Source organism: Perissodus microlepis, chromosome 5 (genome assembly GCF_051167445.1).
Source record: "Perissodus microlepis isolate ML-2025 ecotype Zambia chromosome 5, ASM5116744v1, whole genome shotgun sequence".
NCBI classification, from domain to species: domain Eukaryota; kingdom Metazoa; phylum Chordata; class Actinopteri; order Cichliformes; family Cichlidae; genus Perissodus; species Perissodus microlepis.
In genome coordinates, this window is record NC_140465.1 from 20,899,114 (window position 1) to 20,917,738 (window position 18,625).

The 18,625-nt window shown below is 40.7% G+C and overlaps 1 protein-coding gene across 3 annotated transcripts in view; it reads left to right on the plus strand.

The window, feature by feature from the left end:
- The window catches only part of megf6b (multiple EGF-like-domains 6b), a 60,297-nt gene that overhangs the window by 32,067 nt on the left and 9,605 nt on the right, over positions 1-18,625 (plus strand). For 2 of the 3 annotated variants that reach the window (XM_084928698.1, XM_084928699.1), the window contains exons 6-26: positions 3,850-3,972; positions 6,750-6,875; positions 7,613-7,735; positions 8,080-8,202; positions 8,329-8,466; positions 9,864-9,986; positions 10,185-10,307; positions 12,279-12,449; positions 12,976-13,107; positions 13,578-13,706; positions 13,826-13,954; positions 14,078-14,212; positions 15,277-15,411; positions 15,506-15,631; positions 15,733-15,864; positions 16,211-16,339; positions 16,450-16,581; positions 16,853-16,981; positions 17,078-17,206; positions 17,552-17,680; positions 17,770-17,898. In XM_084928698.1, coding sequence (XP_084784824.1) covers positions 3,850-3,972; positions 6,750-6,875; positions 7,613-7,735; positions 8,080-8,202; positions 8,329-8,466; positions 9,864-9,986; positions 10,185-10,307; positions 12,279-12,449; positions 12,976-13,107; positions 13,578-13,706; positions 13,826-13,954; positions 14,078-14,212; positions 15,277-15,411; positions 15,506-15,631; positions 15,733-15,864; positions 16,211-16,339; positions 16,450-16,581; positions 16,853-16,981; positions 17,078-17,206; positions 17,552-17,680; positions 17,770-17,898 — 2,745 coding nt within the window. Of the gene's footprint in view, positions 1-52; positions 416-3,849; positions 3,973-6,749; positions 6,876-7,612; positions 7,736-8,079; positions 8,203-8,328; positions 8,467-9,863; positions 9,987-10,184; positions 10,308-12,278; positions 12,450-12,975; positions 13,108-13,577; positions 13,707-13,825; positions 13,955-14,077; positions 14,213-15,276; positions 15,412-15,505; positions 15,632-15,732; positions 15,865-16,210; positions 16,340-16,449; positions 16,582-16,852; positions 16,982-17,077; positions 17,207-17,551; positions 17,681-17,769; positions 17,899-18,625 lie in introns of those variants that run through there. The other variant, XM_084928700.1, reaches the window with a different exon arrangement.

Consider the following 18,625-nt stretch of genomic DNA (forward strand, 5'->3'; position numbering starts at 1 on the left):
AGTAGAGAGAGGGAGATGGAGGGAGGGAGGGGGAAAGAAAATTCAGGAGACAGAGTGAAAAAGAAGTACTTACCATGTTATTTCAGACCAGCCTTTACCGGAGCATGGTCGTTTATTTTAATAACACAAACTTATTAGCCTTAACAAAAATGTTGACAGTAGATCTTTTGCAACAGATCTTTGGGCATTTCTAAAATCTTTTTTGTTCCCTTTTGTTTTAAATAGTTTTTGATTTATTAAACCTAAGCCATGGCTTTGTCACCAGGAAGCTGGATTTTGTTTTTGGTGGTCATTGTAGCAGTGGTGTCTTGGACTTCTGCTGCAAACTACCCATACAGTCACTATAGAAGGATTTGCTATAGGCCACACTGTTACCATGGATACCGCGGCTACAACTTTGGCTACCTGGCTGCAGGTAAGTGATCATTTCTGAGCCAAAATGCAAATGAAGCAGTGGCAGCAGCTCTAATGCTGATATTGGAATAAAATTTTAAAGAAATGCGAAGGTTACTTATTTAGCAGTGCCGATATTTAAATTGCACACCTTTGTGTTATTTTACAATATGAACATTTCCATCATATTACAGAAAATTCAACAATTTGCATTTGTCTTTTAAAACTTTAAGCACATTTCTTTTTACAGAGGGCTAAATGGACACATAGGGAGTTTACAGTAGCAGGAGGAGTTAATCCATCTGACTGATAATGTGTCTGCTCTGTCTGGCAGCGTTCAGCTAATTTTTCTCTCTGATAAATGCTTCACTTTTATCAGCACATGAAAAAAAATGAGCTTTATTGACTATTGCGGTGAGGGATAATCCCTATGGTCCCTTATGTAATTCTTGGTGGTGAGTCAAGACTGTTCAGAAATATTTGTTCTAATGTCCAAATTAAAAAAAAAAAAATCATCTATCCTAAATGGATCCTAAGTAATTTTCCATGAAGACAACACCGTGCTGTAGGTAGCTACAGGCAGAGAATTAATACACCCTGTTTAAAAGCCAAGTGCTGTTGAGGCTTTGGCTGGAGATCGAGGAGGATTATGTTCTGGATGTGGAAAGCAGGCTGGAGTTGATCCGCTGCCTGTGTGCTGCAGTCGGCACAGGAACAGGAGTTCCACAGTGTTGGTCCCGTTTCATGCAAAACCAAACCAGAGGACGACATGCAGCATGGACGGAAAAATGAAAGTAGCGGCTCTGCCAGCTTTTCTGAGTAAAATGAAGCTAAAGTGGGCAGCAGAGAGCAAGAAAACGAAACTTGAGAACCATTTTTCAGCTCCGGGCACTATAACCGAGGATGTTGCGGGATATTACGGAGAGTGGATAAGTTCAGCTGAAGGATATTGCTATAATTCAGCTTCTTGGGCTGGTTTTCATAAGAACCATTAAGCATGAATATCTTAGTCCCTTTGTGCTCATATCATTCATTTATGTCCTTATTCTAATCATATGCTTCTTTTTATTATCCTTTTTTGTTATCATAATAACCACTGAGATTTCATAATTTACAACACAGCTTTCCACCATCGTGTGCTATAACGTCAGGGTGACAGACTTTGGGTTCTGATTTATGTGTCACGAGTCTATACTGTGGAAACTTGAATACAGTGTTTGTGTGAAGCTCAGATTTGGATTGTGAGGGTGCCACACTGCCTGTATCCCACACAGTGTGACACGAGCACATGGAGACCAAATTTTGATTTAGAGATTGATATCCGTACATCTTTTCACAGACCACAAAATGTACTCTCAGCTGCCATGATCAATATTTTTACATATTGTACTAAAACACTTTGTGCACGTCTATTGTGAAATGGTTTACTTGCTCACACAATCTCAGAGATTCATAACCCAGCTCAGCACATCCCCTCAGGTCTATTAAAAGCTGTAGTTCTGTCAGCTTTTAGCTACAGCTGTTTTGGTTTTTTGGCTCGCAATATTCGTTTTCAGACGCAACAGCCAGCTGTTTTTGGTAAAAGAAAAAAAAAAGAAAAGAAAAGAAAGAATGAAAGAAAAAACTCTGATAAACCCACAGTAGTTGTAAATGGGGAACATACTGAAGCGTTTAGCATTTACAGATATCCCTTAGGAGTACGTGAGAACCAAAACACAACACAGAGTGAATTTTGAACTTGAATTCACCAGATGAGCTAAAATAAACGGTCTGTTTAACCCAAAACCATCATCTTTTCCTCTAACCAAGTACTACTATGTCCTAAATCTCGCCAAATTTGTTATCCGCCTGTCCGCCGTTCATCCATCCATTCATCCATCCTCTACTAATCCAAGTCAGACATAAGTCTGGCATTTTAACCTAAAAATTAATGATGTAGCAGGACAATAATTGTGTCACTGTATACATGAGTTTATATTCAGATCCTTCTTTTAGTTTAAGTGCACTTGAAGAATAATTAATCCTCATCCATCATCTCATTTTCAGTCTATTATCTAATTTTTATTCTTCCATCCACCCAATGCATAGTTCTTGCCCCATTTACATTTCCCATGAAAGAAGTTGCAACTTAAACAGCTTCCCAGTCCATCAAAGGGTTTGTGCATATATTCTGCTTATGTTGACATCAAAGGCCATTTTAAACTTTGCAAATTACCCTATTTGGCACATCTAACAACTGTGGGAGTCACTGCAAAGCAAAGCCATATATAGAGGCGTCTGCATTTATGCATCAATGTCCAAATTTTTCTTTTCACCTAGAGAATGAAAGTATCTATTTTTAATGTGACGGAGGGTTTGCACCATGATGAATGTTGATTAGTTATTTTTAGATTTTATTTACATTTAACTGTTTACAATGTCTCTTGAAGACCAGATGTGTGGTCTGTGAAACGAGGCAGTCAGTTGTGTGAAATAAATGAAATGAAACTAATATTTACGTTCAGTAAATTAAAATAATCAGCTAGTTTAGGGAAACTTTCAGAAAACTCTTTCCAAAGGAATTCCAGTGAATTCTTGAAATAGTTCCTTGCTGGATGGCCGCCTGAGGACAGGACTGTTCGGAACAACGCATTTCTCAACCAGACATTTAACTTGGCGCTGAATAATAGTATTTAATGATGTGTTGGCTGTTTTTACAGGCATCATCCGGCAGCCCAAAAACATTCATGCTCACCTTCTTAATGTGTCACATCACTTGTTGCAGTCGACAACCTTTCCAGTAACTCCACTGTGATGATTCTAGTAATATTAAAGCAAAAGGGTGACTTGTCACCAGCCTGGGGGTTGACTTAGCGTCCAGCAGAACCCCAAACAGACCTCATAATTCAGGACTCACAGGGGGGTCTGCTGTGAAACACACCAAACAATTTATTTGCCTGTGACCCCTAAAATAAGAAGTGTTTAAGAATGTGGTTTGTTTCATTAGAAATCTGGTCACACTGTGTGAGGGATCGTGTTCCTCTCACCGATGCTTCCGCCTTCTTTTGTTTGCTTACCATCCACATGCTTGGCTGAGAGGAATGTGTATGTTTTGCATCCTCCACTTTAACTTTCCATATGTTTTTCCACCTGAGGGGCTTTGACAAGAAGCGCAGGAATTTCAATTTGGTTCTAAATGTGCAGTAGTTGTTACCACATGGGGGGATTTGGTTTTTTTTGAGCTGCAACACACTTGTAAAATACTTTCCCTTCTCATCCATCACCTCATCCTTGCCTCCTGGGGTACATCTTTACCCTAAAACCCGTATTAACTTCCTCTCTCAGCTTGGCATCTCATCTGGTTTTATTCTGGTAACCATTTGTTTTCTCCCATAATGAGAAGATTTATTTAAATTGCAATCATTTCTGTCCTTTTGCTCTCTTCAGTATTTCACTTGTATCCCTCCTTCCATGCAGATATTGATGAATGCCAGGTCCACAATGGAGGTTGCCAACACAGATGCATTAACACCAGGGGCTCCTACTATTGCGAATGTCACCCGGGCTCCCGGCTTCACGTGGATGGCCGCACCTGCCTCGGTGAGTGATTTTGTTGCTGGTTTGCTGCAGATGAATAACAGAAATAGCATTGTAGGGTTACAGCACCATATATGTGCTGTAATCATAATATGTATGTCAATGAAAGTGCAAAAAGGTCTAAAAACATCATTTATAAAAGTTTAAACACAGTAAAATGACGATAATGATGATGGGGAAGGTCTTTATTTAATCCCATTAGAGACAGAATATGAAGACGTCCAAAGGCACTTTGTAATCTAACCTCATGTAGTTCAATACTCACATAAACAATGAGACAGTGGTTTGGAGGAACTGAGCTACTGGAAGCTTCTTTGAGTCTTTGAGTGTTATTTTTTTTCTTTTGGTCATTATTTCATTGAAGTTTAGCCACATATGGTTTTTGACATGGGTACTTAATCATCTAAACCACATTAGTTATGTTTCAGACGACCCCTTTGGTTCTGACAAAAAGCCCCATTGTGGTGCGGTTCAAATAACATTTGGTGGTGAAGCCAGATTTAGTCGGTTCACGAAGTTTTTCCTTTAACTGGATATCTTGTACAAAAGCCATTTTTAAGCTCTCCTGTGAGAGAATCAGACCCAACATCCCATCCTGGAGAAAGCTTGTGGTATGGTTGCATCCATTGTTATTATTGTTTAACTTCTTGGGCGTGTATTTATTCATGTCCACTTAAAATCAATTTTCATTGTAAGTACAGTACAGTAAAAACTATTCAAATGTAAGGTTTACCTTTACATGCTTTGGTTTGAAAATGAGATGAGTTTGTCCACCACACACACTACGCAACATCAACCTCAAACTACGGCAACAAACAGTTAAATTCTGTGTATCTCTGGGATGCAGAGGGCTAATGTGCTGGTTTTCTTCTCAGTTACTTCTCAAACCCCAAAAGATATTCAGGCTATAATCACATAGGACAAAGAAAAGCAGCAGATTCTCACAACTGAGTATCATGATGTAGCTCCATCCCTCTGCTTTTCTGTGTACAAGAGCTCTATTTATAGAAGTTGTTTGAATTTGTCCTGCAGAGCTTCTGCTGTCTCTGCTGCATCAGTTCAGTGTTTTTAATGATTTTGTTGCTCTTGCTTTGCGTGACTGGATAAAATAGCTTAAGGTCACCAATAAGTGCATCCTACCATTTTACTGTGTAACCGACATTGCCAATATTGACCATATGGATCTACTTCAGCTCCTCCGGACATCAAGTAGTATTTAGCATTAAACTGTAATAGCAGTTAACCAAAGTGACTGCCTTTCTTTATATGTGTTACACAGCCTCAGTGCTCAGGCAGAAAAGGGAATGTGAAAGCCTGCAAGCTTGGACTGCTGAGGATGAAGTGATGGAACGAATCAAATCGAAGTGGTCCTTTAAATGGACTTTTTGCTCTTTGCAGCTAGTTCATGTTTATGTTCGCGGCATCGCAAAAATGAAATAAAGTTATTTAGATGTGACAAAGTCAGAGAAAATAAAGAAGACCTGAATCCATATATTCTTCAAGTACTTAAAAAAACTGAGTGATGCAGGGATTACAATAAGTTAGAATGCTATTATGGGTCATTTTTTCCCCTGCAGTAAACACAGCTTTTGCCCGAATGCTCACCTGAGCTTGATTCCTGCCGCCTGTGTGGCGACTGTCATATGACCTGTGCACTGTTTACTCAGTACCTGTTTACTCAGTACCTGTGCATTTTTCCTCTAATATCAGATATGCGAGCTTTATGGTTTAGAAGAAAAAACATCTAATAGACAAAAAACTATAAGCGTGCCGCTGGCTTCTACGTCAGGAATGCACACAGAGTGTCCTGGATGACATTCAGAGGAAAAATCATTATGTGTTTTTTGGCTTCGTAAAGTAGTTATTTAATTTTCTTATAGAGCACATCTGTCCCTGAGAGGCTCTTATGTGACAGCTGTTGCATTAAGAAATGAATGATTACGCCAACAGTTCACAAGTGGACTGACTCCAGGCAAATGCTGCTTTTCTGGGATGCTTCATATCCGTCAGTTAAAACTGCGAATTGTGTCCATGTTCAAAAATACATTTGGTGCTGAAATCTCACTGTCCATTACAAGCGAGTAAACGATTATGTCAGTTTCAACTATGTGCCAAACAGCATAAAAACATACATACTGGAGGATAAAGGACCACACATAGCAATCAACAAGTCAGTCTCCCTGTCTCTGCTCATCTCATCCAGCTCTTGATCAGCCAGCAGAGGTTAGACGTATCCCACACACTTAGCGTGAAGCTGCATAATATTTGAGCTGGAAAGCACTCTGTGGTTTGACATGTGCTTGGGATGGTTGGATCTTGACTGAAAAACAGCCTTTTGAGAACACCGGGCTGTTTGGGCTTCAACCTGTTTTTTTTTGCTTTTTTTCTGTGAGGAGATCCAGATTGATCTGTTGCTACAGGGAGAGGAGACTCAGACAAGGAAGAGCATTGAGCTCACACCGCTCTCTGCCTCTTTACCATATGCTTGCTGTCCACCGCAGGCGCGCTGCCATTCAAGTTCCTCTGTGTTTTTTGGCGTTTCTGCTGTGATAGATCTCTCATTGCTCAAAGCATAGCGGCTCTCCGAGGTGTTCTCTGAGTGTAGGAATGTCAGGAGTGTGACTGCTCTGAGAAATTTAAGATTTCTGTTGGTGTGAAACATCAGTCACAAAGACTAACATGACAAATCAGGGTGGATTGATTAGCTTCTGAAAGATGCTGGATTTTTTTCAGTGTTGTCCTTTTATCGTATCACATCTTTTTTTCTCTTACCTTTTTAGCTGTCCTTTCATGTGCCGTTAGCAACGGAGGATGCGAACACTACTGTGTGCAGCAGTCTGTTGCTCATTTTCGCTGCCGCTGCAAACCGAACTACACGCTGTCGGAGGATGGCAAGCATTGTAAATGTGAGTGCCCACGTTTCTGAACTCTGTTATAGGAAGCACTAAAATCACACGTTCATATGACACACTGCAAAAAAAAGAAAAGCCCTAGAGGAATAATAATTTGATGGATGATGTAGGAAAGCACGCCAATGAAACTGAGCACTTTGGATGATTATGAAGGTGTGATCCTACAGGTTTGATCGTAACATTAAAAACACATTGCCTCAGCATCTGCTGCCAATTATAATTATCTTACAGGATGTCTGAGCTGGAATATGACTAACTATCTTTCATGGGATAAGATATTTAATTGGAATGAGTCACAGCAGTCTTCGTTGTTTTTGTTTCTCAAATTGTGTTTTGATGGCCTTGCTCGTTTTAATCACTCCGATCTCTGAGGCCGTTAAGTCAAATACGCTTCTCAGAGGGTGGAAAATTATACATATATGTATTTTAAATTGCTGTCTTCTAGATGCTTTTACTTTGTAATTGTTGGCTGCAGACAGCTTCCTCTAATTTTTGCAGGAAGGTTCTCATCCAAACTGGACAGGCTTACACAAGTTAAACACACACACATACAGCTATGAAGAGCTGGAGGTGCTGGGTGGATTTAAACCCCCTCCACTTGCTCTGCTCTGCTTTAAAATGCAAAACAGTCGGTTTTTACAGTTTTCCCCTCTGCTGTGTTTGAAGCTTTCCACACTTTACTGTCAGCGTGTGAGTTTATGTGTATGAGTATGAGCTTTTTTGTGTTACAGTACAGGATCCCTGCGCCGATCAGAACGGAGGCTGTGTGCACGAGTGTCGAGCTGATGGTGGCAAGGCCCACTGTGACTGTAAAGTTGGCTACACCCTTGCTGCTGATGGGAAAACCTGTGAAGGTAAACTGACCAGTAGTGAGTAAACTAGTAAAGTGAAACTAGTTTGCTAAACAATATACATACATTCGCAAGGAAAATGTTCCCTGATGGTAAAATTGCTCCATCAACTGATGTTTTCAAGGTCGAGCATCATACATCAGCTCTAAAAGTTAAAAAAAAAAGAAAGAAAATAATTAGCTTTAAAGAACAACAGCCAATAAATGAGGAGCAGAAGAAGCAGAATTTGGATACCATCAGTGTTGGGCAACAATGACTTTAAAGTGTGCAAAACTAACTGGAATAATCTTTAAGCGCTGACGGAGATGGAATAATTCGCTCTGTTTTTTCAATGCATTTTCCTCCAGATATTGATGAGTGTGAGACAGAAGAGGCCAACTGTGCTCACGGCTGCCATAACACTCTGGGCTCTTACGTCTGTGTTTGCAACGCTGCCTATGAGCTGGGATCTGATGGAAAGCAGTGTTACAGTTAGTTTAAATCCTCATGCCTGCATATTGTTACACGAGTGGATTGCAGCACCTTTAATTTCTGTTTATATTTATAAAACATGTCGTGTTATTAACACACGTCGGTTATTTTATTGTGTACTGAAGGAATTGAGATGGAAATTGTGAACAGCTGTGAGAACAGCAACGGTGGATGTTCGCATCACTGCCAGCATTCAACCAGCGGACCTGTGTGCACCTGTAACCATGGTTACACGCTAAATGAAGACCTTAAAACCTGCATTGGTAAGAGAGTGTGATGCACTCACATATACTTAACAATACTTAGTTGTTTACTAAATTAAGGGAGATAAACAATAATGTATTGAGTGCATATGAAATTATTAGTGTATGTTATAATTTATTCCTTTATTAGTAACTGGTTTATTTAAAAAAAAAAAAACACCTGTTTTACCAACTTATCAGAATTTGCAAAGCAGCAAAGAAACAAGAAAACTGTGGAGTTCCACTTTGGTGATTTTGAGTTTCACAGTGACTCATTTTTGTTTGTTGCTCACAGTGTCTGTGTCTCTGTGCCGTCTGTTTTAGGGGTTCTGTCCTTCTTGTTTTTGGCAGACATTTTTTTGTGTTGTTATTAAATTAAAGTGCAAATATCAATTACACCACACCTTTCAAAAGTGGACTTTTTGGGCATCCATAAATGTCAATCCTTGAACTCATTTGTTAGTCCTTGTTAGACCTAGTTTTAGTTTAATTATTAAAATGCCTAATGAATTTATTAGACAACTATGCGATGTAGGTTACCTTCTTTAAGTTAACAATATTTTTTATGTTTCTAATAAATAAGAATACAATTTATAATTTCAAACATGAATTTTGACAGATTTCTAAAATGTTTGTTTTCTAATGACAGGTGGCCTAAATTTGTTATTCCAACAGTTTTATTAAACTTATATATTTAATTTATTATTAAACATTTATCTATTAAGCTGTTGAGACCTAAACCAACAAATACTCATCTTCCTGTGTATTTTGAGCAGTAATGTTAAACTTTAAGTCTAATGGAATAATCCTAGAAAATATACAAGCTGCATGAAGGTCGTTTTCTTTTTTTTTTTTTGGAGACACATTTTTAAACGACATCAGTCAACAGAACCGCATTGTGAATTGACCTTTTTTGTGATTTATGGCAATGCTGTGAATTAAACTGAATTAAAACTAATCCAGTCAGCTTGCTGCACCAGAGAAAATGTGGAGAAGGTGTGTGATAACTGTAATTGCAGACAAGCGTAAATAGTCATTTTTGCATTTACTGGAGACGACGGCGCAGTCGGCATAGAAGTTCACATACAATAAAACTAGAAAACAAAAGAGAAAGCGAGGCACTTTATACAACTCGAAAATATATTTTTTTAGTCCTCTAATAAAAGAAAAATGTCCTTGTGGTCAGGAGGTGGAAGAGTATTTTTGGAAAACAGGTCTTTGCTCATACAATCCAGTTTGCAAAGAAAAAGAGCAAATTTCAGTTCACTGTTATCATCTTTCACTTGTAATTTTAACCTTAATTGGCTGTTAAACCCACACAGTTTAAATTACCTCAGAAATTTTCCCTCATGCAGCAGGGAAGCATATCACTACAGTTGGATCATAATTTTTGTCTTGCTGCTTGTTGTGCTTGGCAGATGTTGACGAGTGTAGAGAGGAGATCTCCTGTTGTGAGCAGGACTGCACCAACTACCCCGGGGGTTATGAATGCTACTGCTCTGCAGGATACAGACTCAACTCAGACGGGTGTAGCTGCGATGGTAATGTTTTACCTTCAGTCCAAGCGTGGACGGCACTTACATTTACATGAGACGCAATGTTTAATCCTGCTGAATTTAAAAGGAAAGTTTCGGTTTGACACGCACAATGTTGCCTTTGTTTTAGTGAGCAAAAACAGTGGCCGTCGTCAGTTTTACCTTCTGACGCATTTGATTCTGTGGTGCGTCTGTGTTGTTTAGATGTAGATGAGTGTCTGGCTGCTAACGGTGGTTGCGATCACACATGCCAGAACAGCGCCGGTTCCTTCCAGTGTTACTGCCGCCGGGGTTTCCGTTTGGATGAGGACCGGCATTCTTGCATCCGTGAGTATCAGCAATCATGTGTAAGAGCGCGGGCGAGCGGGAATCACACCAGAAACATTCCAGTGGAAAATCCTGGCAAACTGACACTTGTTGTGCAGTAAAGTCTAAGTCATTTAGACAAAAAGTTTAAAAAGAGGATATGAAGAATGGAAATGTCAAGCTAGGCTAGGACTAGTGTAATCTACAATGAGATGCAAGGAAATCCAACTTTATTTGGCATAGGTGTAGTATTTAAACAAACATTAATGAGCCAGCTTCAAATTTGATGTCAAAACTGGAAGAATCAGTGGGATACTGATATTGCCAGAAAATTAGAGCGGCAGTAGCATTGTCCTATTTAGTGTTTAGTGTGAGAAAACCAAATCAAGCAAATCAAGCTCAGATGCTATCCTGGCAGATCAGCTGATCTCACTGCCAGCCCACATCAGCTGATGGCTCAGCTGATAGCCTTCTATGCATCCAACTGGCAAATCTCACATGGACTGCAGTGTTGCACTTCTACCAACCTACAAGAACCCAGCTCTTCCTTTCATGCTGTTTGTGTGTCGAGGTCTCAGAACAGAGACAGAAATAACAGCGTCCCTTTGAACCACCATTGTGTTTTACAGACACATGGTATAGTAGCTGTACCAATGATAAGTAGCACCTTTTAAAGTAATAACATTATACTAATAGCATTATACTGATATCAGTGAAACTAACCAACCAATTTCCATGTGTTCCAGCTTTTCCTTTCCTTTTTTAACATACCACCACTTTTACTCCAAGTAAACTCTCAGATTGGCTAAAGCGCACTTGGAATTGTCAAAGGATTTATTTCCATATGCAGTAATGGATCCCTGTGGAGTTAACTATAAACAGAGACTATGTTTTGTAACCCTGTGGCCTGACAAACATGCTGAATGCATTTACTTTGTCATAAAACATTTGCAAAGTTTTTCTTTTATAAAAAATTGACATCTGCATTGTGTACGTCCAAGTTCACCAGCAGCTTATTTTATTCCTCTCGAGCAATTCTGCACAACTTAACCTCTGGTCAGTTGAATAATATCAAATAGTCTGTAACATATGCTCACTTTGTTAGGCACACCTTTTAAAGTGATTGTTGAACAGGTTCTAGAGGATTTTCTGAAGTTTAAATAAGAATGAGTAACAAAGGTGATTTAAGTGACTTTGAATGTGACATAGTTGCGGTGCCAGGCTGAGATTTTTCCACACAAGAGAAAATATCCTGTCTTTCTTGTGATGGTGATGTAGGGAATGCCAAAGGTCAGAGGGGAATGGCCAGACTGCTTTGAGCTGTTGGGAAGGCAACAGTAACTCAAATAACCACTTGCTATGACCAAGGTACACTGAAGAATATCTGTGAATGCACAACACGTTGAACTTTAAAGCATCAGAAGAACACCCTGGCTGCCATTCTTGTCAGTTAAGAACAGAAAACTGAGGCACAATTCACTTGGACGACTGGATAAACTTGACGTGGTTTGATGAGTCTTGATTTCTGCTGCAACTTTCAGCTGGCAGAGTCCAACAACATGAAAGCACACTTTGGGTTCCTCAGTACCAAATGAGCATCTTTTAAATTCCACAGCCTACCTGAGTATTGTTGCTGACCGTGTCCATCCCTTTGTGACGACAGTGTAATCATCTTCTGATAATTGTTTCGATAATGGATCATGCAAACAAGAATAGGACCATTTATTTCAAATAAAAACTGCACAGAGTAGCTTTAAAAAGCCATCAGTTCTTACAATGAATAATCTGCATCACTATTGCCCTCTTCATTTGATTTACACAGCATACAATCATGTCATCATGTACAATATTACTCAGTTGCCACATGAATAAAAATGAAAGATTCTTATAGTTATCTCTTTTTTTTATACATACAATATATTTAAATGCAATGATATAAAACACATGATGTTGGTATATTTTGTATAATAGATTTTTTTTTTCGCACTGTAGCACTTGAAGATGCAGTCGAGGCCCTGTCCAGCGGAGGCTCTATTGAGCTGCCACTCATTCGCCCCCAGCTCACCTTGCTGCAGGACTACAGCCAACCCCTGGAGCGCTTTGACGACTATGAAGATGACGAAGGGGAGCTGAGGGCTGAGAGTAACCTAGCGGAAAAATTTGGTGAGTTTCATCTCAAACCGCTGTTGATTTATTATCATTAACAGTAAACCTGCATCTGATTATACGGCTCCTGTGAAGCTGTCTGACAGACTTACTCAGTGATGGCAGGAACACATCACACGATGGGGGCAAATTATTTTGCTTCATGCTTCCAGAATGTTCGTACATCCTAATTAACTACCACAATGCCAGGCATGTGGAGGGTTATATAGTGTGGCAGCTGCTCTGAGTCTGAAGCAGGAAGTCAGAGGTTCTGCTTTTCGTCACTCAAACGTGACAAAAAAAGTGCTGAACAAGCAATTTAATGTAACTGAAAGCTGAAGAGTAACGCCTGCTAATATTAAAATGTATGATCTTGCAGTCCCAGTGCAATGCTTTCATTTATTACATTTGTGGTTTGGAGTTAGTGTACCAATAGAAATGTTTCTGAGGGTTAAATATCATGGAAAACACACAAAAAACATATTTTTATTAAAATGAGGTAAGCATAACTTGCACACTTAAAGTTTGATTCTTGTGTTTTCAGTGTGCTTGGATGACACTTTCGGCAGCGACTGCAGTTTGACGTGCGACGACTGTTCTAATGGAGGAAAATGCAATCTGTGGAAAAATGGCTGCGATTGCCCCGACGGGTGGACGGGCATTATCTGCAACCAGAGTGAGGACTGAGCCCACAAACAAACACTGACCCTCCTTACACACACTGTCACGGGCCAGGCTGCACAGCCATGACAAAAAGCCAGATGCACACAAATGCTGCTTAAAACTGTTGTGTGTAGTTAATATGATCAATGGTGTAAATGAGTGCATGGGTGAGGAAATGGTGTATGCAAAAAAATCCAACCGCACACCAAAGAACCAACCAAGCTAAGAAGGGTATCTTACAGTAACTGAGCTTTGAGGGCTTTTATAGAGCACTGGCATGCTGGGCCCAGGTGTTGCCAGTGTCACTGATGGGAAACGAGCCACACCAATCCTGCAATGTCTGCAGATGAGACGTGCCACACACACACAGGCCGAAAGGAAGGCAGGGTAGAGTGGGTCATCACAACAAAAACACCCGTGGAAACCTGTCAACCTTGACTGTTTAAGCTGTAATGGATCCTTTTTTATCTTTCATCCCCACAGCGTGCGCTGAGGGACATTTTGGCAAAAACTGCTCCTTCTCCTGCAAGTGTAAAAATGGTGCCAGCTGTGACCCCGTCAATGGAAACTGCCGCTGTCCTCCTGGTGTGAGTGGAGACTTGTGCCAGGACGGTGAGACGCTTCTCTTTGTGTCTTCACTTAATGCAGGTTTTCCTGCTAAGATAAAATCTAATTATTTTAAAGGCACACTAGATGTCTTGCATTTACAGAGAAGTATTTTTTTGGTTCAGGTTGTCCTAAAGGCTTCTATGGGAAGCAGTGCAACAAGAAGTGTAATTGTGCCAATAATGGACGGTGCCACCGCACCTACGGAGCGTGCCTGTGTGATGCCGGACTCTACGGACGCTTCTGTCATCTCAGTGAGTCCCACCGCTTACACGTCAACAGCTTCTCATGCCGAGCTACAAATTACAAAAGGTCAGGCCTGCTGCTACTTTCACTGTGACTTCAAGTATCCATGATTCCTTCATCTTCGCCTTCAGCGTGTCCCAAGTGGACTTTTGGACCCGGCTGTTCTGAAGAGTGTCAGTGTGACCAGCAGAACACTGTCGAGTGTCACCGCCGCTACGGCACCTGTGTCTGTAAAGCTGGTTACCATGGTAACACCTGCAAGGAAGGTGAGCACAGTCACAAAGCACAAGTTGTGTTTGTGTCTTTATCTGTATTCTTGTTGTTTATTACAATTATACAAATACAAAACTCAGAAACTGCAACTTCCACTGGAAGGGCAAGAGCTATACCGAAACTTGATGTTTTATTCTGTTAATATGGGAATTTAGTGCAATATGTTCATCTTTTTGTATCATTGTGAAGTCTTATAATGCTGTTTTTTTTTAGTAAACAAGGAGAGTGCTTATGTCCCCCAATGACTAATATTTTGCTTGAAAGTTTGAAGATAATTCAGGGGAACCCAAAGCTTTTACTAATTTCTGTGACCTTAAGTTTTGACCTATGACCTTTGACCTTAAAGCAATACATACTAAAATAGTGTATTGTATCATCTTTACCCATACAATTGGAGCAGAATTGGCAGAAATCTTTTGCTTTTAAAAGCTGTAAAAACTTGAGATTTTCAGATATATTCATGCAGTGTGTGATTTTTGAAAAAATGTATGGTGTCACTGTGACATTGTAGGATGTCGTATTGAAAAAATAAAAAGTGTGTTTTACAGCTTGCTCCATGCTCTTTAATATGACACATTACTCGGTGTGGTTTTCCTAAAAAACCTAGGTACTCATGTCCCGCATGGCCTAGTATATTGTTGTGAAGTTTGAAGATGATACATAAAAAAATTGTGGATGATATAAAGTTTCGACTGATTTTCACATTTGGTGTTATTTGTATCGAGCTGACACAAAGGAAATAGAAAAAATGTATATAGTTGTAAGTCTTTGTTACTGCAATCCAGTATTTGTTTCAGTGACACTGTAATGCAAATGTCCTCTCTAAAATTGTCCACACTTGCAAAGTTCTGAAATATCTGATAATATAACATAAATAGTTCAAATTCATTTTACATTAAGCCACATTGTCCATATATAAAGTGATTTGCTGATCAGGCCTCACTCTGCATCCAACTGTTGTCACTATAAAAGATGTTTAACACTCTGACTGAACAGGCAACCCTGTAATGTATTGATAATTCCCAGATTCCTCACCAACTTTTCACATTGTCTTTAGAATGCAAGCCAGGTACTTATGGAGCCGGCTGTGAGAGGAAGTGTGCCTGTCCGTCAGGAGTGTCGTGTCACCACGTGACCGGAGAGTGCCAACGAAAATGCCCTCCTGGTCTTCATGGGGAGAACTGCGATCAAGGTGGACGGCTTGATTTTTTCATGCTTTAGGCTTATTTGTGTTTGTTTTCATGGTCCTGTGTTGACACGAATCCTTCCTGCGTGTCCACTGTCAGCCTGTCCAGAGGGAAGATTTGGGCCCGGCTGTGTTCACTCTTGTAACTGCACCGGCGCACCATGTGACAAAGTGACAGGACAGTGTCAGTGTCCAGCAGGCACATCAGGACGCCACTGTGAAAACTGTGAGTGCTTACATTTTTTTTATATAAATAAAAAAAACTAAACAATTGACTTAAATTTTACATGATAAAAATCATGAAAATGTTCATGATGATCTTTGCAGTGTGTCCGGAGGGTTTCTGGGGTCTAGGCTGTGGAGAGATCTGCCCGGTGTGCGAGAATGGCGGCATATGTGATAAACACAACGGATCGTGTAACTGTCCTCCAGGATTCATGGGAAGACTCTGCCAAAATTGTGAGTAGCAGCTTTTTAGGGAAAGTTTCCATAGCAACAGGCACTAAACAGTGAGCCGGATGAGAAGGACGACAGCACTGTGGAATATTAAAATGATGCAGTTTGGATGTGAAGTGAAGGAACATGGTAGAAGTCAGAAGGGTAATTTTCTACAAATTCATATGCTTGAAGCCATGTTTTCACTGGAAGAAGAAATATAACTCCACTTCCACTAACCGCTGGCTCTTCAGTGTTCACTCACGGCTGAATGGCAGTGAAGAAATGTCATGGGAACTTGGTGCTTTTCTCATGTAGTTTGGTGCAGATGGCTGTGGTAGATCAGTCTTTTTTTCTTTCTTTCATGCAGTGTGCCCGAGTGGACGTTTTGGTCAAAAATGCCAGATGAAGTGCATCTGCGAGAACAACGCTCGCTGTGACCCTGCGAGTGGGCGGTGCACCTGTGCTCCTGGTTGGACTGGGCACAAATGCAGGAAAGGTATGATACTGAAGCACGGAAGCAATCGCTGCTGAGCTAAACTGAAGGAGACGTATATGTGGAAAAACCAAATACAAAAAACTGAGCTCATTTATATGATTGTGTTGCAGCTTGTGATGCGGGACACTGGGGGGGCGACTGTTCACAAACCTGCGACTGCAGAAACGGAGATGGAAGCTGTGACGCTGTGACAGGCCAGTGCAACTGCGAAGCTGGTTTCACTGGAACTCACTGCCATCAGAGTATGTTATTATAGGTTGTTTTTTAAAGTGATTATACTTTAACTTTCTCACTATACTCACTATTTAAATAATGCTTACAGTACATCCTCAGATTGGTGCCCACATTTCTCTAAGTTAACTTATTCTCACATGTGCAGCGATCATGCTTTGGTGCTTTCTGGAGGTAGCACAAAGTAACATTTTGAAATGCTCCTTGTATATTTTGTGTAATATGTCAGTGTGGTCTGTTACATCATATTTTGTAACTGTGCTGTATGTGATATTCCTTCAGAGTGCCCAGGAGGTCTGTTTGGTCTTGGGTGCCGCCATCGGTGTCAGTGTGAGAACAACGCATTGTGCGACCACGTGAGCGGAGCTTGTACCTGCCAGAGGGGATGGACGGGGACCTTCTGTGAAAAGCGTAAGAGGAGCTGCTTGATCATGAAGCCAAATTCTCTTACTTAGCATGTATGTATGCCAGTAACAGAGAGTCTTTACATCTGTGTGTGCGTTCTAGCATGTCCTGGGGGTTTCTACGGTTTGGACTGCCAGGAAAAGTGTTTGTGTCAAAACGGTGCGACGTGTGATCATGTCAGCGGCGTTTGTTCCTGCCCCGCTGGTTGGATCGGCCCGTTCTGCAACCTGAGTGAGTAACAGGTGCACCACAGAGAATCGTTTAACTTAACAGATGCGGTCCAGTGTTGTAGGGAAAAAAAAAGGTGAAATCAAAGACTCAGATTGTTTGTATCGTTGTATCTGTTGGAGCTTCATGTGAAGTGAGGACACCTTTCAGACGCTGAATCACAGTAGAACAAAAGCACGCTTGGTTTCAGAGTTATTTGGGAAAGCCCATCCCCGTCACACATGAGAAAGTACCAACCTGATGTTACCCATGCAGAAGCCGGTATTATTTACCAGATACTGGAATTTCCACTTTTGATCAGCAGGGTTCAACAGGAGGTAATGATATTGTTTGTCTCTCACGTGGCAGCGTGCCCAGCTGGTTTCTATGGGGAAGGATGTAACCGAACCTGTAGCTGCCGTAACGATGGCATCTGCCACCCGGCCAGTGGGCAGTGTGCATGCACGCCGGGCTGGACCGGACCCAACTGCACAAAAGGTGAGTTTATACATCAGATAGAAGTGATCACCTGTACAACAGGTAAAGAACAGGTCACAAGATGTTTGTTTTTGGGTTGTTTTTCTCAGAGTGCCCTGCTGGGTTTTATGGAGCAGACTGTCAGCAGCGATGCTTGTGCCAGAATGGAGCCACTTGTAATAAGACCAGTGGAAAATGTGCATGCGCCAGCGGCTGGACAGGCACAGCCTGTGAACTGGGTAAGACTGAAGGATGGTGTGAGTAAGAGTCTCCATGTGTTACCACTAAAGCACTCTCACATGGATCAGGAAAAAAACTGATTTATTGTAACTTGAGTCTTATTTTTGTACTTTTGGCTGTCGCTAATAGAAAAAGAAGAACACTATGCTGAAATCTAAAAAATGCTGACATAAATCAGTTCAGTTCATTTTATTTATATAGCACCAAAATTACAGCAACAGTCGCCTCAAGGTGCTTTATATTATTAAGGTAAAGACCCAACAATAATACAGAGAATACATAAACAACCCAGACAATCAGATGATACCCTATCAGTGAGCACCTGGAAACAGTGGGAAGGAAAAACTTCAATTAAATAGGAATAAATCTGCAACAGAACCAGGCTCTGGGAGGGGCAGCCACCTGCTGCAACCGGCCAGGGATGAGTGGCGAGAGGCGGGATAAAGACTGTGGAAGAGCCAGAGATTAATAATAACTATTAAATGCAGGGTGATGTATAAACACAGAGAGTGAAAAAGGTTTGTGAAGAGGAAATACTTACTGCACAATGTCCAGCAGCCTAGGCCTATTGAAGCGTTAGGGGATTCAGGGTCACCTGATCCAGCTCTAACCACATGCTTTATCAAAAAGAAAGTTTTAAGCCAAACTCAGAGCTGGAAGCTGAAGGCTCTGCTTCCCATTCTACTTTTAAATATCCTAGGACCCACAAGTAAACCAGCAGTCTGA